Below are 23,940 nucleotides of genomic sequence, written 5' to 3' on the forward strand. Positions count from 1 at the left end.
GATGGGGGAAGTACCCTTGCGTGTTTGCGGCCCTTCTTTGCTGTGTCCTGGATGTTTTGTTGTTGAGTTTTCTGGTTGGGGTGGTACATGTTCAGTTTTTTTTTCAAATGCCAGGTTAGTGTTTGTTGCAACATTGTAGATTTGGTTGAATAGAGGCTTTAAAAGTTTTTTTAGTCCTCAAACGAATCAAAGACCTTTTTCCAAGAAATAATAAAACAAAAAAAAGATAGTTGCCAGCGGTGTTTACACGTGTAGCAATGCTAACAACGGCAACAGCTAACAGTGTTTAACAACCCCAATTACAAATCCAGCATGGTCTCTAAATGGCTAGTAGTGGTTGTAAGAATAGCAGTGACTGGTATTCCTTGTACAATGAGAATGTATCTATTATACATGCCGATATTTTCACAGAAGGGATTTAACTTACTTCTTTTCTTTTTCTGATTATTTTATTATCCATTAATACACACATTTTTTTGAAGAGTTGCACATTTTTCCGCAGTTTCGTTAGACGCCTCTTCCTCTTTTAGATATGGGGCGTTCAGGTTACATCTTATTGTAATGAGTAGTTCCAGGTTCATGGTTGTCTCTTGTTTTGGAAACTATTAGGCTGATTATTGTATGAATAAGGAAGCAGGCATACATGCTGGTTGATGTTTCATATTTATTGCATTGCCAAAAACAGTACAGTGTTGTGTGTGTGGTTCTATGACACAGGCCTGGTGAATTTCACAACCTCTGGAGAATGAAGGTTGGTCAAATACAATATAGAGAGGAAGAGTCACAGTTGTTGACTAACATGGTGGGTATACTGTTGCAGCTTCTCCCTTTAGGTAAACTATGTACATATTACCTACTCTTATTTTTAAGAACAACATTTTGAGGTGTTTTACTTCACTTCATACTTTATATGTTAGGCTTTTTGGTGTAGTGTATTACATCTGACAGGCAAATATTACACCCACTATTTTAGTACATTTACTTCTTCATACAGATCAGTAAAAATGTTTAAATTGGGGCCCAACAGCAAATATGATAAACAATTCCCCCTGAAATGATTAATCGGTTGAAGTTATTGGAGCAAAAAAGTGAAATGACTAGTGGTGGAAGAGGTACTCACAATTTTTATTCTGTTAGCAAAAGTTCAGCATTCAAATTTTTATTCTTTGAGTAAAAGTAGAAAAGAGCTTGGACGAAAATACAAAAGTAAAAGGACATTTAGAATAGCCCAAATACTTTACGTTATATTAGTGAGCTGAGTGATGTCTTCACCAGGGAATCAATACAGTGTTATATTGACCCATAATATTACATCACAATGTCTTTATTTGGTTTTTGCTGCGGATGTGCACAAGAAGGAACTACGTCACAGAATGACACCAACTATTTAAAGGCAAGAGGATCTCTATTAAATCTGATCATAACTGTACTATTACTCTGTATTCTCCGGTAAGCAGTGTGCAATCAGTGGGTTTCGCGTGTTTTTTGGGGGGGGGAACACGCTCGCGCACACGCACTCCCGCGCGCGCGCGCACGCTCACTGTCGCTGGGGAAGGGGGCAGGACGCAGCCCGGAGAGGAGTGACTTACTTTCAAAAATAGGACCCTTCATCACAGCGGCGACGGAGGGGGCGAAACATGGTTGGCTACGGAAATAAATAACGGGACCGGGGCGACGTTATTTAAATCCGAAAGGAGCGGAGCCGCAGAAGAGAAGAAGAGGGAGGTGAGAAATAAAGAGGGTTTGAGTCGGTGCAACACGTTGCTCTGTTGATGTTGGGTGTTTGGACGCGAATACCGGCCGAAAAATAGTCCCCGGTGAGTACACCCCCCCCCCCCCTCCCCCGGTATCACGGCCCGGTAACGGACGACACGTCATACGAAACGCGTTTGTTTTGAAGTTGACAGAAGTGTGACTTTTAATGTGAAAGGGGGGCCGTTTGAGTTCGGCGGGTTGAGGGAGCGCTTTAATCCGGAGGAACAAGGTTGAACGGGGAGTTAAAAAGTTTTTTTCTGCAATATGGCCGCTCAGATGTCACCCAGCTTCCCAGAAGTTAACGTCCGGCAGAGTCTTCTTTCAAAGGCACCACGCAGGGCCGCGGAAATGTTACGTGTCTGGAGAGTCGCACCGTCTCCCCCGTGAGGAGCAACGACAACTTTTGAAACCAAACTCTGCTGTTGTTGCGCGTTACATTTACCAAGCGCCGGGGTTTTTTTTTGTTGTTGTGTGTGGGCGGAACGTCGTTCCGGTCGAAAATCTTTAGATTATACGATACCGCGTTTATTGCCAAACAAACAGGCTTTGTGGATCAAAACGAAATACGTTTTGAAGATTTTTAGTGTCCACTGTGAAATTCGGCTCTTAATGCCGGGTGTTGGCGGGTCTAATTAAGGCTTTTTATGGAATACATGCACGTGTGCAAGACGCTCTGGAAAGAATGTTATAATGAGGATATCAATGTTAGGGCTGATACATCATCTCACCTGTTCAGTTGGGTGGAATGAAATGCTTTTATTCAATCATTATATGCTTTAATGAATCACCAGCAGTCTAATGAATCATTACAACTGACTTGTTGGGTCAGCTGCAATGATTTGTCACACCACAACCTGCCACAGGGTGTTATCTGAGAAGGGCCCCAGCATTCTAGCAGAATATGACAGCCCCCCCACACCCCACGGCCCAAAACTATGCCATACCAAACAAAACACAGGGTTCTCAATGGCATCAAACATGAAATACAATATTGTCATTATATATTACATTTTTCTTTCCTGATCCAAATTCCAAATATGTTCATTTTATCTTTCAGCAAAAGTCACATATTTTTGTGTGATCAGCAGATGAAACTCCAACAGTACAATAAAGGTCCAGTTCATTAACTAAAATTCATTAGCAGTCCAATTATAGGCCTTAAGGACAGAAAAAAAACAGGGATGTTAAAAAACAATCCAAACCCGGGATCCAAAGAGTGTGCGAATGAAGTCATGTTGTGGACTTTTCCAAACTGATGCTCCCCGTGGAGGAAACCAAACAGGCACGGCAGGAACAGGTGGGCTGTGTCTCCCAAACCTCCCCCGGAGGGTCCCCGCTTTTTTCCTTCTAGATGCTTTTTGTTTACTGTAATTGAGCAGCGGGCACAATGAGAGAGCAAAACAAGAGCCAGCCTTCTTTTTCCATCCACCCTCCACTTTGTACATGACAACCAGGTGCGTAAATATATATACTTCCCCAAACAGTTTTGTAACACGCTCAGTAATTTAAATAAAATGTACCTGAAGACAATACTTGGTCTCTTCCCACCAGCCTCAACTTCAATACATTTAGTCTCCGTGTCTCCACATGGTAAGATTTTAGTTGTTTAGTTGATTTACAGTAATACGTGTGGCTGGAGGGATAATAGCGGCTGGGGGGAGCGAAGCCGGTGATTAGCCGAACAGTCGTTCCTATCTAGCCCCCCGGGTTTTGTCATTTCTCCACAGGTAAATAATAGTGAAATTGAAGTATTTCTCGTGTTGCTCGTAGGGGCAGTTGGATGGACATCAGGGCTTTTAGCTCGTAAAATAGCAGTACGCAGTTTGCCGGAATAAATAGACTGAGACCCAGATTGAAAAGATATCCCTTTATGCCTTTGGACCCCAGAAATGTGTCATTTACACAGCAGCTCATTGCACATGTAGTGTTTCTGGTGTGTCAGGCTGCAAGTTGCATGTTGAATAATCTCACCTTTCTACGCAGAAACCACTTTCACTTCTCGCATCTTTTTTTTTTTCTTTCACCGTCTACGTTTCTCGCTCTTTCCTTCCTTCCGGCTGCTCAGTACAACTTCATCTCTCATTACCATGCGTCTTCACATCCTCTTCTGCATGCTTTTCTCTTTCTCTACTTATTTCATGCTTCCCTTCCTTTGCTACTGACGTGGCCGCCCTCACACTCTGGGCTGACTTCCCTCCTCACCTTCTGTGCAGGTTGGCAATCGGGTCTGCTTTGGTTCCGAGCCCAGGTTTAGAGTGTAAATATGAATTTAAAGGGGTGAGAGAGGAACCCGATAAGAGGACTTGCATGCTATTTTCACAGAAGTTGGCACTTTCGGCGGATTTATTGTGCTTTAGGTTCGGCCTGCTCATTGTTTATGTGAATCAGTTTAAGTTAAACAGAGTGATCGTGATGGGTCTGACATTGAAGACGCTAATCAATTCATGTACAAAAGGTGAGATATATTTTTAATATCCTGTGGGGAAATGTGATCCTGCATCCACCCTGCGGGTCCACAGTGGATAAGAACACACAACAACACATAGTTTCTGTGTAATAGTAGAGTTTACTCTTTTTTCTGTTCCTGTCTGATAATAGACTGCTGCTTTTCGGGGGCACGAGTGTATTTTAAACCCGCATCGTTTTTAGCAGCAGTCTGTACCAAACAGTTTCCATGGCATCTATCTGATATACTTTAATACTCTCTAGGACCGCATAGTAAAGTAGTAACAGGAGGCTTGCTTAAATCCGTAGACTATTCTAACATTCAAACACCATTCCTCAGCCTGTCGAAACCTCAGCTGATAAGTTGCTGCTTTTTGTTTTTTCTCTCTACCAAATTACCAAACTTCCAAGTTTTTCTATTTCCTCATACCCCAATAAAAATAATTTAGAAAATTGCTGCAGAACCTTGAGGGGATTGAATTTGTGGTTTCAACCAACAAGCCTCATCTTTGTCCTGTGTGTTACATTAAAGTGTTCAAATAGAGCTTCAGCAACGTCAGTGTCTAAAGTTGCAGCACACTGTATATATATCATGTATAACACACACACACACTGGTCAGGTCCTGTCAGGGCGCACAGTGAGAATAGCGAGCAGCTGCAAGTGGTAATGTGGTCATGTGGCATGCATGGTGTGTGTGTGTGTGTGTGTGTGTGCACCGAGAGGTAAACACTTTCATACCCCTCTTTACTGACACTTTTCCTGCCCGACGCCTGTCAATGTGTCCTCGCCGTATCGATTGACCCTCAGAACTCAACAGCGAGTTGATTGTGGGTGTGTTAGCGTAACCGATTCCTGAGAACAATTGTGTGTCTGTGTGTGCGTGCGTGCGTGCATGTTTGAGGGTAAGCAAGTGTGCGCTTATTTCTTTCAGGACCATTTGCCTTCTTCAATTGACTCAGCCTATGGAAGTGTAGTTGTTGCGTGTGAGTGTGTTAAGGTGTAGTGAATGCACAAGTGCAGCGGTGTGGTTGGGTGGTGGTACTACTACACACACAATCACACAAACACTGTGTAGCGACAGGAGGGAAGAAGTCAATTGTTGACGAGACCCAACATCACACAGTCAGGCATGGTCCCTCGAGTACATGAGCAGAGAAAATTGTTACAGTTTTCCTTTCCAATTTCCTAGAGCCCTTTTGAAGAAGTGTAGTCACTTATTTGTTTTATATATAAATCACTTTAAGTATCAGAATAGAAATACATTAAAAAATACATTTATGGCCTGATTGTCTCAGCCCTAAGACTGGTCAACCTGACGATGAGTCCGACAGTGACGCTGGGGGACGTGTTGTGATGAATCCATTGACAGTGTTGGATGTAATATTTAAGATTGCGTGTGGCATTGGTGGTGAGAAACCAGATGCCAATAGCAACACCATGTTCTTTAAAACTTTCCAATGATTAAACAGAACACTCTCAGAAACAGAAAGTGTAGCATAGCATTATGTCACTACCTTTTTTTTTGTATACATGTATTGTGGCAATTTAGCTGCCATGAAGTGAAGTATCGATGCATTAGTATTGTAAGGACGGTCTTGCTTGCGACACCTGACAGGATGTGACCGTCGTCCTCATGCAGTTTGTCAATTGGTATTTGGCTTGGATGTCCTCTGCACAGCTGTCTCTCGTTTTCTGAAATAATGCTATTGCAGAGATATAGTGCTATTGCAGAAATATAGTGCTATTGCAGAAATATAGTGCTATTGCAGAGATATAGTGCTATTGCAGAGATATAATGCTATTGCAGAGATATAGTGCTATTGCAGAGATATAATGCTATTGCAGAGATATAATGCTATTGCAGAGATATACTGCTATTGCAGAGATATGGTGCTATTGCAGAGATATAATGCTATTGCAGAGATATAATGCTATTGCAGAGATATACTACTATTGCAGAGATATAATGCTATTGCAGAGATATAGTGCTATTGCAGAGATATAATGCTATTGCAGAGATATACTGCTATTGCAGAGATATGGTGCTATTGCAGAGATATAATGCTATTGCAGAGATATAATGCTATTGCAGAGATATACTACTATTGCAGAGATATAATGCTATTGCAGAGATATACTGCTATTGCAGAGATATAGTGCTAGTACAGTCAGATTTGTGGGAGATGTATTTGGATTCTTATTTGTGGGAGGACCTCTGACTGCTGCCATGAGAGCAGAGCCTTTTGACATGTCAATATGTAAATTCATTTTTGTTTTGTTGTTGTGTTCTTTTTTGGCACTTTGCTGCTGTTTAGCGTATTTTTCTGCAAAAAAGAAAAGGATTTAATTTTGTTACAAACGGCCATGACTTGTTTCTGGCTAAGAAGAACCTGACTTTCATCAACTTTACAATTTTACAATTCAAATGACCTTAAATGATGTTAAGCAGTAACATGAATTATCAAGTATGACTGAAACATTGATTGAGTGATTTTGCAAATGGGTGACCTAGTTTTTAGAAAAAGACACGTCATGTACTACCATTTAAATCAGAAGTACCTGCAATACACAGGTCATAAGTCATTTATCCAACACAACAAATATTAGTACACTACTAAAGGATAGGATCCTTCATCGTATCAGCAGTTAGCACAAATGAAAGAACTGACCATTTCTTATTCATTCATAACATATCAAAAAGAACGGTTTTGCAGACATGTGCACCAGTCACCTCCGTGTAGAGCCGTAGCAGAGAGTGTGTACCCACTGCTTGTGTTCAGCGTCCTCAGTTGTCCCCAAAGAGCTTTTGGCGTGATTGTCTTCAGCCTGAAAAGACCTTTCACATTGTCTTTCTGTTCTCGTCTCTCTGTTAGACGCCCCTCATTGAGGATCCTCCGTTCCCGTGTGACCCTGCTGACACAGAAAGGTATGCGCACGCACACACACACACACGCACACACACAAAAACCCACACCCACATACACCCTGGTAGGGGTTAACAGGAGCATTCTGCTGTGTTTCCTTGAATCCTTTCCTAGTGGTGTCCTCAAGCCGGCGTGTGCTGTGTGTGTGTGTGTGTGTGTGTGTGTGTGTGTTTCCGTAAAGCTCAACAAATGTCAGCCATAATAAAACACCATGGTGCAACAGCAGCGTGCAGCAACACACCAGTGCAGTCAGCTGCTGCTCTCAGTAAGTCTGATGAGAAACGGCACAGCGTTGACCTTTTTGTGTCTTGACGTATTTTTACATGAATTTGTTTGACTTCATTCTTTGACGAAAGGGCAGAACATCAAATGTCAGTGCTGTCAAAGTACAAATGAGGCAATAAGAGAGGGGACAACTGTAAGAACTGTTTAAGCAACAAGCCAGTAACAAAAACAACAACTTTGTTAGTATAGTTAGGATCCAGTACCTGCGACCAATGCTGTACTGACCCAGGGATCCTGTTCCTGGCACTCTGGCATAGTTGGGGCTAATAGCGGGAAAGCTAATTTTACCTATGACGATTTAAAGCTTTCAGAGTTAAAATAGAAAGCAAACCTCACAGACCAAATGTTCCTTCATGTCAACTATACATTCACAGACAGTCAGACAGACAGACATGGTGAGGTTATCACTGAGGCCGGGCTGTAAATATCAATTTACTCACCGCCGGGGTCCAGTGTGGACAGCATGTGGACAGCATTTCCATGACTTCTACTTTAAAATGAACTTCTATAAAAACCTTTCAGCAAATAACGTCTCATCAACTCCAGTGCGTCCAGCAATTCAGCTAACTTTGCAGAGCAGGTGGCAAAATAGCACAATGTGCATCTCCACAGCTCTGTAGCTTCTGCGACGTTTAGTTTGATGTCATGTAATTGACCGAATATCTTTGTAATGTAGACTGTTTGTTGACTCTTAGGCTTTACTAAACTCTGATGTATTTTTCTCCTTTTCGTGACATTTTACTCAGCAAACAGTCAGTGGATTGATGAGATTCCAGTGGGCCTGCTCTCTTCTTTATTGAGGCAGAGCATCAGCTTTCAAATCCGAGCTGCCTGCATGTGTCAAACCTGTACTCTGTGCCTGACACGCATGAGTGCAGGTCCCCACCCGCAATGCGGTCTGATATCTCCAATGTTTTTCAGTTTGAACGGGTCAAGGTGGAACTTACTGTCAGACAACCTTTGTCTTTGTTGACTATCTGGAGTGTTTCTTTGCGGCACTTGAAGGAGGGGCGTGAGTGTTCTTGTAAGAGATCACGTTTGGGATAGAAGAAAGAAAGTTTCATGAATCCGCTTCATGAAGATGTATGGCAATGTAGAAGAGAATATGTGTGTGTGCGTGCGTGCGTGTGTGTGTGTGTGTGTGTGTGTGTGCGTGCGTGTGCGTGTGTGTGTGAGAGAGAGAGAGAAAGTGACTGAAAGGAGGAATCCTTCTTTTGTCTGGACGAAGCACAGAGTCTCCTGGGAAGCTTTTAAATCCTTTCTGGAATGTGTGTGTGTGTGTGTGTGTGTGTTGGGGGTTGGGTTTGTCACCACATTCATACAACGAATGCAAATATTTGCGTGTGTGTGTCTCTGCATGTTTCAGGTTTGTGGTGTAGTATGACTGTTACCATGGCGACAGATGTCCTCTGGAGGTTTCTGTGTCACCTGACAGCAGCGGTTGACAGCTAACATTTTTTCTTTAAAAAAAAAAAAAGGCTGCCAGCAGCTCAGACTGTGGGGACTTGGGTGATTCACCCCCCCCCCCCCTACCAAGTATTGTAAAAGGAACTGAAACCCAACACTGTTGATACGGTTTCATATATGCACCCTAAACTAGGAGAGGCTAAATCCAGAGTAATCCAAAAGTTTATTTACTTTTAAAATGTATATTTGCATTCCATTCTCTATTCCTTTCTTTATTTCTTCCTCTTACCATCCACCCCCCCCCCTCCTGCCTTCCTTTTATCCCTTTCTCTCTTCCCCTTATTGCTCCACCCTTGTTAAATAGTCTAAATGCCAGGTTACAGATCAGATTTCCTCAGCTGTTCTCATTATTTTGTTTATTCACCGAGCACTTGGCTCATCCTCTGGTGGCCCTGAATTTGACTTTGAGCCGCTACCCGGAGTGTTTGTGTGTGTTTGTGTGTGTGTGCATGCGGGTAGATGTGCATGTCGGTATGCAGGACTTAACTGTGTCAATTAAACACCTTGTTTGCGCGTGTATTTTATTCCAATAAGACTCACTTCCTGTTCCAGATAATCTGAATCATGAGTAACTTCTAACTTTACAAAAATGTATTGCTTTTGGTGTTCTCAAGTCTTTATGGGACTGAAAATGAAAGACAGGGTTAAAATAAACTCTGGTACAAGCTCACATGGTCCCTTTACAACTACAAATTGTGGTGTTCAATGCCTTCACGCGAGGTGCTGAGTTGTCCCGCTGTTTTTCTGCAGGATGGTGATGGAGGAGGGGGGGCTGAGAGACAGAGGGAGGGGGACTCCAGCAACGGTGGACTCAGAGCCGAGACAGATCCTGGTAGAGCTTGGTGAGTAACCTTTGACCCGTAGTACAAGCCACTGCAAAGGAGCCAAGGTGGATTTTCCCTTCCTTGATTGTTTTTGCTACAATATTTTCAAATGTCGAAGTACATCGCCAGCATGTAAAGACTTATTGTCAATCAAGCAGGAAATAGGTATTTTTCTTTCTGTCCCAGTGGAGCAGAACCTGGATGCCATTTGTCTTTCCACATACCGGACAGCCTGCAAGCTCAGATTCATCCAGAAGAGATGCAACTGTAAGTCCCGCCTGCTCTCCTTCAGCATCACCGCTGCTCTTTAGTGTTGTTGGTGTGTTCTCTTCACAGTGGTCTCCACGTCACAAATATCTGCTTTTCTTTCTTTTGACACTAGTAGAATGATCCCCTGTGTGAGTATTTCACTATCTCGTTCTAGTGCATCTGATCGACATATACAATGTGATCGAGGCGGTGCGGGACGCCGGGCTGAATGCCGTGGAGCTCCACGCCGGCATCTCCGTCACCCGACTGGAGAACTTGGTTTCCTCCCTGTTCAACCAGCTCGGCAAGCGCCTGCCCACCACGCACACCATCAACCCGCGAGAGAGCGCCGTCCTGCTGGTCGAATTCCTGCTGGCCGCCGTGGACAGGTAGCCGCGGAGACATCCGTGGACGCTTGAGACGCGGGACGCATGCAGTACTTCAGCCTCAGATTTGTGTGTTTTCAGTGAGCCTGACAGCCGGCTGACGGTGCTTTCCGTGAAGGCGATGCTGGCCACCCTCTGCGGAGGGAAACTGTTGGATAAACTCCGCTGTGAGTACCAAACGATTCCATTACACCTAAGACGGAGTGTGTTCCATCTTTGCTATCTTAGATTTCCTAGAAATACTTTCCTCAAAAAACGGGAATGAACTGAACAAGTAGACGTTGACGCTATGACGACGACCATTGGTGTGTGGAATAACGTTTTGTAAACTTGTGGGTTTGGGCATTTCTTGGTTATTTGCAACTAGTAGTGACACAAGAGCGAAACGAAAGTACAACGGATCGTTGAATAAAACATTTTTAGTCAACTTAAACGTTTCAGCATTTGACAGTGATTATAAGATGAAAACCGACTGTCGGACTTGAGCGCAGTGGTAACGAGCTGTCAATCACAAGGTCGCCACACTCTAAAGGACACTGCTTTATGATTTGTTTAAACTTAAAGGGAGTTTCCTAAACCATCATGCCGTGTTGATAAAAACTTAAGAAGTAACTTTAGACCTTAAACGGGATTGTACAATGTTCACTCAGCAATCAAATCTAGTAAGAAAATGTTATTAAGAAGATATTTGTTGTCCACAATACCACAATCTATATGTATGTATGTATCTGGGTGGTATATTTTATTCAGGTCAGGTAAGTGCTACCACATGGAGACTGCAGGTCAATACTACTGTTTGCTTATTTTAATTTAATCTTTTATTAATCATGTTGTCGTCACTATGTGAATATGTTAATAAGAAGTCCTATTATGGAGATTCACCTTTGACCTCGGGAACCAAAACGTGTCCAGGCAAGACTGAGCATTAATATAAACGTTACTGGTGAATCTGGTTGTTAATTGACACACGTAAAATGTAGTCATGATTGGGAAATAGTGAATGGGAAATTGGGAAACGCATCCTCTGCTCATTTTGTATGTGTGTGTTTGTGTAGATGTGTTTTCTCAGGTATCTGACTCCAGCGGAGTGCTGGTACAGTCCAAATTTGACGGTTTTCTGAGGGAGGTTCTCAAGCTGCCCAGCACTGTGCACGAAGGACCGTCCTTCGGCTACACACACACCTCAGCGCGCTCATGCTTCCCCCAACAGGTGCGCTCACACACCTCAACCACCTCATTGCTCTGTCCTTTATCATATGCAATTCTTTCAGTAATAATTGCAGAAATGATTTATTTTCTTTCACCTGCAGTTTCCAATAACGGCATCAGATTATTGACTTCTCCATACATACAATCATTGTATTCAATATTCTATTCTCATGATGAGTTTTTTTCTTTTCTTAATTGTCGTTGTTGATGTAGAAGAGGGTGATGCTCAACATGTTCCTGGACATTGTAGCTGACCCTCCTCAGTGTCTTGTCTGGCTGCCTCTCATGCACCGCATGGCCAACGTGGAGCATGGTGCAGACGCACACACACACACACACACGCACACACACAGACACACCACTAATATTAGACACACACAATCAAATATATATGAATAGAAATGAAATAGAAGCGACTCAGATAATAACTGTCTCTTCTCTCTCCCTCAGTCTACCATCCTGTGTCATGCTCCTACTGTCGTGGCAATGCCATGGTAGGCTTCCGGTATCGCTGCCTCCGTTGCCGTGGTTACCAGCTCTGCCAGAACTGCTTCTGGCGTGGCCATACCAGTGGCTCTCATAACAACCAGCATCAGATGAAGGAGCACTCGTCCTGGGTGAGTCACTGTGTGATTACTTATTCATCACACCAGGGGGCAGTGTGTGTGTGTGTGTGTGTGTGTGTGTGTACAAATATTTCCCTTTGAATAACAATGCTGCAGAACAACAACCTAAAGTCACACAGCTTTTGAATGTTGAGCTGATATTTGTGTGTGTCTGTTTTCATGTGTGTGTGTGTGTCTGTAGAAGTCGTCGGCGTCAAAGCTTGGTCGAGCCCTGAGCAGGACTCTGGGCTGTGTTTCGTCCAGAGAGCCCCCTCATCCTATTTACCCAGAGGAACCCGAGAGGACCCTCAACCTCTCCAACCTAGTGTAAGACCTCACTACACATGCACAAACACTTAAGGGTTGTTTATACGAGCACAAATATGATGTTTGTTCTACTATTCTCTGAAATGAAAGAGGGCGCGCAAACAAAATGTCCTGTCAAGAACCAAGGAGATAACAATTGTCATCAAAAATTATCAGTAAACTCTTATCTTATGCAAAGAAAGAACTCAAGTTTTACACAGGTTAAGTATTCTATAAAAAAGTTACTGAAATGTAGATCTGAGAGATTTGTAGTGCAGTGAGTCTTTGACAGTAAGGTCTGAAAGGTTAGATTGTGCACATAGTTTTATAATAAAAAGTATAATAAAAATTCTGTGGTGCACGACCAGTTGCCACAACCGCAGGTAGGAACCTTCTCTTTGACTTTGGCATTCTGACACGCACACCTTCAATACAGCAACCACACACTACGCTGAATGATTGACACAAGAAGTGCCCAGGAGCCCTTCATTTAAATTGAGTAAGTTTGTGTTATTAATTTATTATTTATTTATGATTCAGAAAATCTTATTTACTTATCTGTATTTCTATGAAAGTAATGTGCCGTTATTCTGAAAGTACCACTGAGTGGCCACACCGGGCGCTGTTGAGCAAAGAGGACATGATCTTGCATAGTGGCATAGTGGCATCGTTAACATCCCATGGTATTTCTAAACAAATTAAATATTAACCATGTTCCTGGAATCATTAACAACACATTTTCGAATGACCTTCCTCTGATATAATCTCCACTGAATCTGAATTATTTCCCTTTTAGCCATTTAGGATAATATATAAACTGTTAAAATTCATTTAGACAATTTTTTATTTGAAGCTCTAATAGGAATATTAACACTTCCCTTCAAAAATAGTAACTTTGTAACACAGAAAGTGAAACATTTACTAACATATTGCAGAAACTCTGACTAAAATAACAGTTTGTAATCAGAGGCTCAGTTACATGTACACAAAAACCTCCGAGAGTCCATCCTCCATGGCGAACCACTCTGGTAGCTCCGCCCCTCTCGGTGGATCCACAATGTTTGATTTTCCAAACATCGTCAGACCGGGTCGTTGCAGACCTCTAAGCCCTGGGAGCATAAAGATATTTAGCACAAAGTGAGTATGTTCATTCTGATGTTATTGTGTCAGCTTTATAATTCTCACATGCTTCAGTTTCTCAGAATTTTCTATCATTTCTCTTGTAGCCTTTTTTTTGCATCTGCCTTCATTCTCTGTCTCTCTCTCCCTCTCACAGGGTGATCTTTGCCCTGTCTGTGTTTGCTCAGACTAGAACCATTCACTCTCGCATGACTGCACTCAAAAGCACATGAGAGTGTGTGACTGCATAAATGCGTGTTTTCTAACAGGCAGGACGTGATGATTAAATGTTTTTATCATTACTCTGTGTATACACTGTTGGTAATGTGTGTGTGTGTGTGTGCGCGTGTGTGTGTGTGTGTGCGTGTGTGTGTGTGTGTGTGTGTGTGCGTGCAGCCCCGCTCGCCCCGTTGGAAACACCAGTGACGCCATGTTGCTGTCCACATCAGTGCCTGAGTCCTCCAAAAGGTAAAAACTGAAATGAAGAGTAAAAAGACCTAGTTTAGAAGTTGTTATATTTTTTGTTGTCACATTTGCAAACGTTCAGAATATAAAGCCGCTGGTTGAATGACTCCTAGTGCCTAAATTATTTTTTTTAGATAGATAGATAGATTTCTACCCTTGTTCCTACTTTTTTCTCAGCACAAACTTTACATCAATTGTTCATTGTTTATTTCACTGTTATGATTTTAAGGAAATTTCGCCATTTTATTAAGAAAACTAATAACATGATAATAGTGTAGCATTTGTTAGCAAAAAGCTTTTAAATTATTTAGATTTGCTGCTTTCTTCCTTTCATGTGATAGTAAATCTAATGTTTTGGACTGTTTTCAAAATAAGAAAATGTCATCTTTAAACTGTGAGGGGTACCTTTCCTCTGGTGGCTGAGAAAGACTGCACATGCATGTCAATTTGTAGTCTTCTCTCAAGGTGCAGAACTGCTTAGTCACAAAACGTTTCACTACTCAACAAATGATGAAGTGGAAAAGCTATTGGTAGATGGATTGAAAGTAATTTTCAGGAGCCCAAAAGTTAATTAAACAGACGGTGTTCAAAAAGAAAAGAAAAACATGTGGAGAGTTGTAGATCTAGTATCTACATGTGTGGTTTTTTTCGAGGTTTCATGACAAAGTGTATTGGCTTGTGACTTTCCAGATTTTTGGAAAAAAATCAGACATTGAAAGCCTCTATTTGTCTATTAGTGCTATCAGGTGACAAGTACAAACCAGTGACAAAGATAAGATAAGAAATAAGTTGAAGATTTTTATCATTCCAAAGTCTGACATACATTACAAAGACAAAGAAATTACATTCTATTACCCCCGCCCACCCCCCAGTTTCCCCATAAGTGCAAAATGACACCAATACCATTCACTGATTAAAAAATAAAGCATTACGAAAACACGTAAGAAATGAGATAATTTGTCCCTCATCCAGTTTGGCCGTGGCTCGGCGCATGAACGAGGAGCACGCTCTGATCGCTGCGTACGTGAACCGCCTCCAGAGCAGCCCGAGCAGCGTGGACAGTCCGCGCAGAGAAGACGAGGAGCACAAGCTGATCGCCCGCTACACCTCCTGCCTGGCCGAGACCGACGGCCCCGGAGTGAGTCGACCACACCCCGTTTTTTTCCCTACGCACGCTACACTGCATGCACGTATACTACAAATACACAAGCAGCTACTCCTGTGTTACATAAGCTCACAGCTCCGTGGCCCTTTAAAACTTCTTTTGATCGCTTAGCGGTGAGCCATCAACCCACAGTCAGTCGGCTCAAGTAAGTTCTGTTGTTTCAGGTGATACCAAACCGGAGCATCAACTTTGATGTGAACAAACAGAAGAGGGAACTCATCGCTCAGCTGGAGTGCAAAAACAGGTAGCGGGATTTATATTAAATCCTTCCTTGTTGGTTTGACCCCGTGCTCCTGTCAGTCTATCCCTTTGTGTTTGTATTTTTTACACACATTTGTGTGTACAAAGGTCACACTGGTGTCTCAGACCAGCTTTACTCCACACATTAAAATAACGCCAGTCTTATCTTGAGAATAATCCGGACAAATTTTGCAATTTGTCATTGATTGTTTACGTTTTTTAGTACGCTCTCAGAATGAATGCACTTTTTACTGTGTGCAAAAAAAGCAGGCAATTTAAAAGCATCAAGCGTGTACTTTATGTCTGCAGTATCCATTTTATGTGTCAACGCGTTTCGGCTGCTTGTCATATTATTCTGTGTTCTGATAATCCAACCTGTACAATCTGCTGCAAGCCTGCCGAAGTGTGAGTGCGTGTTCACCATTTGTCCGGTCATGTGACGCTCGCCCAGCCTCGACTGACCGGTGTGTCTTTCATTCCCCAGAGAGATCTTGGCAGAGATCAAGGCTCTCCGTGTAGAGCATGACGCGGCGTGCCAGGCCACCACCAACCCGACTCTTCTGGCTGAGCTGCGGCTCCTCAGGTAAACGCGCACGTACAGGTACAGCGGTTAGTAGCTGTTGTTTGTTTTTATGAGATACCGACGGAAGTGATGCTCAAACATCAACAAACACTGTTGATCAGCCCTGCAGGTTTCTTCGACACGACGGGCCACTGCCAGTGGGAACTCTGCCGCGTTGCTTTGCGGCGCAGAGGGGAGAGTGTTTTATGGCAGATGGTGGTGACAGATGGTGGATTTTTGTAAAAAGCCAATGTAACAATCACTTCCAACATGTTTACACTGTTTGGTTGGAAAACAAAAACTGCATTTATACAAAGCAACACCAGTCCCACTAGAGAGAGAGAGAGAGATGCAGTAACGATGACGGAAGGATGCTGATAGTGCTGCACAGAGCAGCTTTAAATTCACTCTGCACAGATTGTCATGTGATTATAACCTCTATGAACTTATCCTGACAAGACAATTTGGAAGATCTCAGTGGGAGTAGTGTGCATAGCCGTCAGTGTCTTTTTGGAATTTGGCCACTCTAGGGCGCCAAATTCAAAAGACATGGTGACTTTAAGCTGTGCAAGTTACAAATGGTACCGTTACAGCGTTTGTAAAGGGTTTTGAGAATGTTCAAACTATATTGTGATGACTGTACTGGACTTAATTGTATAACTGCATAGTGAGGACTGAAACCACCTTAATGAGAGACATTAGCGAATACCCATAATTCACTGTAAGAACTCTGCCTCCTACATTATTTTTGATAGTAATTTGTGAAGAGCACAGTCAATTAGTGCCCTAAAATGACCTCTCCCACCCCTTGACATCCTGTAATTTTCAACCAATGTGTAAATATAAATAATTAACCGTAACACTGCTATCTGGGGTTTTCCAATGGTTTAACCCTAGTAATGACTTGCATGCCACGTGATTTCAGTACGAAGTTTTCATCACACGTTTTGTTACAGATGTATTATTATTATTTGTATATACATATATTTATATGTATAAAGAAATTCAGTTTTTGCGGCCATGGCATTGCTGTAATAAGCCTATTCAGTTAATGGACAATCAAGCCAGTAAAAGAAACTTAAATAGTAAGGAGAGAGTGGAAATTTGTTACGTTCCGTCAATCCCACAAGTTTTACTTGAATGACTCAAATCCGGCGTTGCTGCATGACTCACATTCATGCTTTTTAACTCTATTTACTCATTGTTCTAACATGGGAAGGAAAGCAAAGAGAAAAGAGACGATTTGTTGCATTTGCTTTGATAACCCATCCAGACCACATGCTGTTTAGGAAAAAGTATTGTAAACATGTCATTGGAACGATGCTGGTTTCGTAGGCCGACTCTGAAACAATTACTTCGTTTTGCTTACTACTCACTGTTTTTATAACTTGAAATGATTTGTACTACTTTATAGGCCTTGGGGTGCGTTCTCAGCTTTATCATCTGAAAAATTGTCGCCATACATCAACCTTGATGTGTGAATTTGTGTTGTCAAGGTTTGGTTTCAAGGAGTTCAGCGTAAGCTCGCTCTTTCACAGCTCATCTCCACCGAGTCTCCAGAAACAAATCCGCTAAAATATAAAGGACGTCGTTTTCCTTTAATCTCCAAAAAACATCTCTTATTTCGCTAACCAGGCAACTTGACCACTGTCGGCAAAAGTGAGGAGTTTTGGCAGTTTCACAAATGTGTTTCATCCACTAATAAAGCTCATGCTACCAACCCACGCAACCTGGACTGTCAGTCTCTTGATTCAGCTAACAGAGATTGTTGATGCTAATGTAGCGCAGTCCATTTATACACAAATCTGTATATTGAAAAGTCTTCTCTCAGAGCTCAGATTTTTTAGCATTCCGTTTTATGGCCTTTCTGAAACACCTACTTATTGTAACCACTAATTATTTCATTCCATCTGATTTTCCTTCCTCCTCCTGTGAGTCTGAAGCACTCTGGTACTTTTGTTATCGCCTGACAGTAACGGAGGGTTGTTGTGTGTTGCAGACAAAGGAAAGACGAGCTGGAGCAGAGGATGTCGTCTCTGCAGCAGAGCAGGAGGGAGCTGATGGTACAGCTCGAGGGACTGATGAAGCTGCTCAAGGTGATGCGCAACCACACACGCGCACACTCTTTTTATTGTGGCGCACCAGAGGGGAAAGTTTCCCTTTTTCTTCACACGTCCCTGGGTCTGTCCTCCCAGCAACTACCTCTGTCTCCTATGATTTCCTCCTTAATAATTCCACCTTTTTTTCCAGCTCTGAATGTATCTGACATCTCTTCTTTTCCATCCTTCTCCTTCCTGTTTGTTTCCGACTGCCCAATGTTGTGGCCCTGTAGGATGAGGAACAGCGACAGGCCGTAAGTTCAGCCCCCCTCCCCCTTACTCACTAAATGTAAATGTAAGATTCAGGCCTGACACCATGCAGACAAGTCAAAATAAGTCAACTTAAGTCTCTTGGACAAATAATGGCTCACCTTTTCCAGCGGCTGCCACGACTTTTAACAACAGTGTGTAGGTGATGTCATGTGCAATGAAAATGTCAGGATGTCTCTTAAAGTCACAAATGATTCTATGCAACAACAACCCGTATGAATCCATCTCCTAGGCGCAGGCGGCAGGCTCCTCCCACGCCTCTCCTTCTAGGCCGAGCCCATCAAGCGTCCGCTCTGTGGGCGCTGCGTCTCCCCCGGCTCACATGTACCCTCCTCAGGATTCCCTCGCTGGGGTCGGCGGTGACGTACAGGAAGCGTTCGCCCAAGGTAGGTCTGTAACATAAAGCAGGGGAAACAAATATCATTTAAAATATGGTATTATGCTATTTTATTTTTTTGTATTCTAAGGTAAATACACATTTTATAGTTTAGTTTTTGTTAACATCTTTTTTACATATAGATACTAACGACAACCCTTTAAAAAATAATGGTATTTTAATGCTCATCCGTAACGTGGCTGCTGTGACATCCGCATGGTTTCATCCACTGTCCACTCGCTACAAACACAGAGCATAGTTTCCAATGTTTCAGAATAATTTCACCTTATTTACAGTTCATATTGCACAGTTCAACCTGCAGCCTGTAATACAAACCACTTGAAAGGAAAATAGTTCAATAAGTAGCCCAATATTACAGAAAATGAGTGCGTCACAATAGAAATACATCTTTAACAACAACACAAAATCTCTACAATACCAGAATATTTGTGAAAATAAAAAATTAAAGTCATAAAATGGCCTCAAAGGGTTAAAAAGCTCTCAGTCGTGCCGTTTGTGTTTAAATGATTTTTGCTGTGAAATGTGTCAAGTGTAAGAAAAGGGAAAGGAGTTGAGCTCATTTTAAAAGGGAAGGGAATTGCTGAATTGTCTAGTCACACTGACAGAGCAAAAAAACATTCAAATCTCATCATTTGTGTAATGAGTTACCACACAATTATCATGAATCAAATCTTTTCACTGTGGTGTCAAATACTGAATGACTTTCTCCGTTGCAGGCCCAAGAAGGAACCTGAGGAACGACCTTCTGGTAGCAGCTGACTCCATCACCAACACAGTGTCCTCACTGGTCAAAGAGCTCCACTCTGGTACGAACACACAGGCACTGTATTCATGTCCAGACACACACTTCTGTGTCTGAAGATGCTCTTCCCGCGTATTTAAAGGAATGACATTTAGTTTTGATGCAAGTCTGTATGTTGACTTTCTTTTTCTTTTCTGACCAGATGAGGCTCGGGAGGAGGAGGAAAGATTGCTGAACGGGAAGGACAGAGGTAAATTAATCTAGATTGTCTCTTGCCTTGATCCTCTTTTTAGTTGCTCTACTTGGTAACCAAAACTTTACACTCACATGAACGGCATAATCTTTACACCGGGACTAAGGTGCTGGTGATTAGTGTTTTGGAATATTAACGTTGTCATGCAAAACCACCACCAAATAATTACATTACAATGAAACATTCATTGAAACAACACATTAATTACAAAAGGAAAGCAACATTTCCTTAAGAAGGTTTTCTGACAATTGTCACATAAAAGACACAAAGAACTTTTGATCTTAAAAATGTGTAAATCAGCTGGTGAAGATTATTTTACATGTAAAAGTCCTTTATTAAAAATACTTTTTGGAAGAAAAAAGAGAATCGGTATAAGGCAGGTTTGCACATTCACGTGTGTTGAATTAGGGTCAAAAGGGGTTGAAAGATGATGTGTACTCTGATTATCTTATGATGCTGCTAGTCTTGTTGCAGGTTGAGTTCTAACTTTATCATTCTTATTGGGATTGGGATACCTGGAGTAGAATGTGAAGTACCATTTTAAATATTCAACATCCCTCTGTGTGGGTAAACAGCTGCTTAATGCAGAGTGAAGCTGGTGTCGCTGCAGATTTTATCAAACATCTGTGAGAAAATATTCCAATGAATTTATCACCATAAAATATAATACAGCACTGACAGAAAGAGCAGAGAAATCTCAGAAATAGGTAGAATACATCACAGCTATTTTTTCCATAAAATATATCAACACTCCGTATTAAATAGTTTCTTAATATTTTATTTGTGGAGATAATGGCGCGGAATCCTATTTTTCTCTTGCACGTGTGTATTTGTGTCCTCTCTTCCGTGTCCTTTTGGGTCTGCAGGACCGCGGCTTCACTCTTTCTTCAGGTGCTCTCTCTCTCGTCTGCACTGCAGCAACCTCCATTAACTGCCCCTTACACAAGAAGACCGCCTGCGGAGCAGAAGCCGTTAAATAAATTCCTGGTTTGCTGCCAGAGGCCAGACGAAACACGTACAAGAACACTGACCTGCACCGAACCCCTGGACAGTTAGTTCAGCCGCTCGCTCAATACAGCGAACGTTTAGGTCCCAACGATTGGAGTAAACACAGAGTCCAACGTAGAGTTGTCTTGGTGGAGTTAGTTAATTTGGGTGCCACCTGCCAAATACAATCCTCTTTTATGTTTGTATGCTCAGCACTGCTATGGTTCATATTACAGTTTCAGGTTTCTGGTACCACTGGATTTAGATTCACATCACATTATTCTCTGCTAACTACTAACAAACTCTCTCTCTCTCTCTCTTCAGCAGGTTAACGTGATCACAGGACAGACAAACACAGTAAGTGATTCAATCAACCTGATTAAATCTCAATTTCTTGTACAGCACAAAAATAACTTTGGTAGGTTTTCAATCATTGGGATTTTAACACACTTAACTTACGATTAAAGGTTCAAACTAAATTGGCCAAAGTGCACTAGATGGAAAAAAGCTAATCAACGCTAGCGGGCTGCCGGCTTCAGCTTCATACTCACCATCCAGACGTCGGCGTACATTCACAACCAGAAAAAAAATATGTGCATTTTGCTAAATGTTGAGTTATTCCTTGAACTTGAGATTAGTTTTCTAATGGTTCTGTTCCTCGCTCCTCAGGCAGACTGATGTTTCACCTCGGGCCAAAGAAGAATGACCCTGCTGAGAGTGAAATGTCTTGTAATTATCGTTAGCCAACGGGTATTAGAGCTCCAGTGCTGGTCAACCAATCACGATGCTGGACACCAAACGCTGGGTCCCTACTGATGTATAGCTGTGATTCTGTGTGTCTTGTCACTGTGGTTTGACTTTTGTATTCATTTGAACATGCATAGCTTGACGAAAATTTGAACCCTACTGATTTGTACTGTAACGTGTGTGTGTGTGTATGTGCGTGTGTGTGTGTGTGTTTTTCGAGGGTTGAGTAAGTGACACCAGGAAGGAACAGAAAGATGTGTTCAGGCGGTTTTTGAAGGATTGACAAGTACAGGAAAGTTTCAGGATGGAAATACAGGATGTACATAGTATAGTGAAAAGAAAAACTGGGACAAACACTTGGGAAAGTCAAAAAGAAGCGAACTGAGTTGAAATGTTTTAGTTTTTCAGCACTGTGTGCTTAGTATTTATTGCTTTTGATTTGATTTTTTGACATCTATTCAGTCAGTTTGAGTGTTTATGTGAACGCGATGGTGGTCCAGCTCTGCTGAGACAACAAGCTTTAATGGGATGTTTCCTGCTGTATCGGACCCAGCGCAGTGCGTCTGAAACCTGGAGGAGATTAGTGCACGGATGCTGGAATGACAGCAGCTCACGTTGTCCAGGCCTCCCTGTGTATCTCAGTACTGCAGTGGGACAACAGTCAAAGAGGAGGTGTGTGTGTTTGTGTGTTGTGTGCGTGCGCGTGTGTGTGTGTGTGTGAGGAAGACCGACCATTTGATACCAAAATGGGTGGAGTATCCCAATTACATTTCTCAACTTGAGCTTGGAGCTCAATGATGGAAGGAATGTGGAGGAGAGAAAAATGTATTAAACCAAATTATGTTTTTCCTAAACAATCCCAACAATTTCTTTATACTTTCAGCTTCAACAAATAAGGTCAACAAAGACAATTATTTTACAATAAGAGGAGAAGAAATTAAAAAAAGCGACACAAAGCTTGTAATCATGAATGAAACACAGCTTATGATTCACCCTAATTGTACTCCTTAATCACTATTTTCTCTGATTGGATGTTTTTTTACTGCAAAGATGTCGTTTTTTTTCAAGTCAGTTTTTTCTTTCTCTACCATCAAACTTTTATGTTCACCAAAGACGTGAAAAGGTTCCAACCATTACCAACCATTATCAATGCAAAAAAACAACTGGGATTTTACTTTGTAGAGTCCAAAGTCTTTCTCATACTTTGCTGCTTTTTGTCAAGCTTCCTCTAAAATCAGAAGTGTTAAAATAGTAAAATAAAAGTTTTCTGTTGGCGTCGAACACAACAAGCAGAATGTTTCACATCAAAAATATAATACGTTTCAACGCCTCCAGACTGCTTGCGTCTGTGGTACATTTTCTCTGATTAAATGACTGTATAAGACATTACATACATGAATTAACTCGTGTTTTAGTGTGTGTGTGTGTGTGTGTGTGTGTGTGTGAGACACAAGAGTGAGTGATATCTTGATTGACAGCACAGCTGTGTCCTGACATGAAAGTGTAAACACGGCTCTGAACCTGCCTGAGCTGACTCTGTGAGTGAAAAAGCGTGTGTCCTCTGCAATAAATAATATTTAACGTTAAACTGGTCCATTTGTCCATCTTTGTGCTTGTTGGTCTTAATATTTCAGGACTCAAGAACACGAGAAACAAGGACATAAAATCAAATCAATAACTTATACGTGACTTTCTTCTACTTTCTCTGAGCTTCTCCATGACCTCAACATTATTCCCACTTTGTTTGAGTACAATTTGGCAAAACATAAATATCTAATGAAATAATACAGTCAGCGTGTATGGAAGGCGATGCATCTTCTCTCATGTGGAACACATTTCAGAAACTCCCCTTACATAGAAGGTAGCCACGCTACACTGTAAATATACTCTAATACAAGGAAAGGTCCTTCACTATAAAGCTACTCAAGTAAAAGTATATTGCAGTCAAAAGTAAATCTGTTTCATTCAGAATAACGGCCTTTTAATGCATTTCGTTTTTTAGCATTAATGCTGAATATAGTTGGCATGTTGAAATGAATTGAACAGTCAGTCAGTGTAGCTGTCAAATGGTGCACAGTAAAAACTACTCTACAGTATTTTTTTCTGGAATGCAGTGGAGTAAAAGTAAAAAGTGGCATGATGTGTACTTAAATGTATACTTCAGTGAAGTGCTTTAATAGAAGCCTGCTACTTGCAATTATTTGTATCATTTCTGTTAGAGGAATATAATGTTTTGTACATCCTTTATATTGTTCATTCTATTTATTCGATTTTGGGCTATACAAAATAAAATTAATTGAATTGAATTAATAGATGTACTTTGTTACATTCCACAGATAAAATCCCATCCCATTGAGACCATGTAACTTTTAAAACGAGAAATGTACTTAAAAACTGTTTCTAAATACAATCACAGTAGTTGTTGCTTTTAAAGCATT

The 23,940-nt window shown here is 41.7% G+C and overlaps 1 protein-coding gene across 4 annotated transcripts; it reads left to right on the forward strand.

Annotated features, from left to right (window-relative positions):
- Positions 1-1,529: 1,529 nt before the first annotated feature.
- On the forward strand, positions 1,530-23,090 carry LOC119195211 (dystrobrevin beta-like). 4 transcript variants are annotated; one of them, XM_062559520.1, is made up of 21 exons: positions 1,530-1,817; positions 7,075-7,127; positions 9,628-9,719; positions 9,888-9,968; positions 10,126-10,339; positions 10,418-10,503; positions 11,392-11,546; positions 11,759-11,858; positions 11,996-12,162; positions 12,353-12,477; positions 13,972-14,043; positions 15,013-15,178; positions 15,370-15,449; positions 15,930-16,028; positions 18,007-18,103; positions 18,340-18,360; positions 18,609-18,762; positions 19,490-19,579; positions 19,718-19,765; positions 21,080-21,112; positions 21,425-23,090. In XM_062559520.1, the coding sequence occupies exons 3-20, from the start codon at positions 9,629-9,631 to the stop codon at positions 21,085-21,087; spliced, it is 1,854 nt and encodes a 617-aa protein (XP_062415504.1). In that variant the 5' UTR covers positions 1,530-1,817; positions 7,075-7,127; position 9,628; the 3' UTR covers positions 21,088-21,112; positions 21,425-23,090. The 4 variants fall into 4 exon arrangements, with proteins under 4 accessions (XP_062415504.1, XP_062415505.1, XP_037305864.2 ...); XM_062559521.1 differs by having other exon boundaries at positions 21,083-21,112; XM_037449967.2 differs by having other exon boundaries at positions 1,530-1,725.
- The last annotated feature ends 850 nt before the right edge of the window (positions 23,091-23,940 follow it).

Source organism: Pungitius pungitius, chromosome 20 (genome assembly GCF_949316345.1).
Source record: "Pungitius pungitius chromosome 20, fPunPun2.1, whole genome shotgun sequence".
NCBI lineage: Eukaryota > Metazoa > Chordata > Actinopteri > Perciformes > Gasterosteidae > Pungitius > Pungitius pungitius.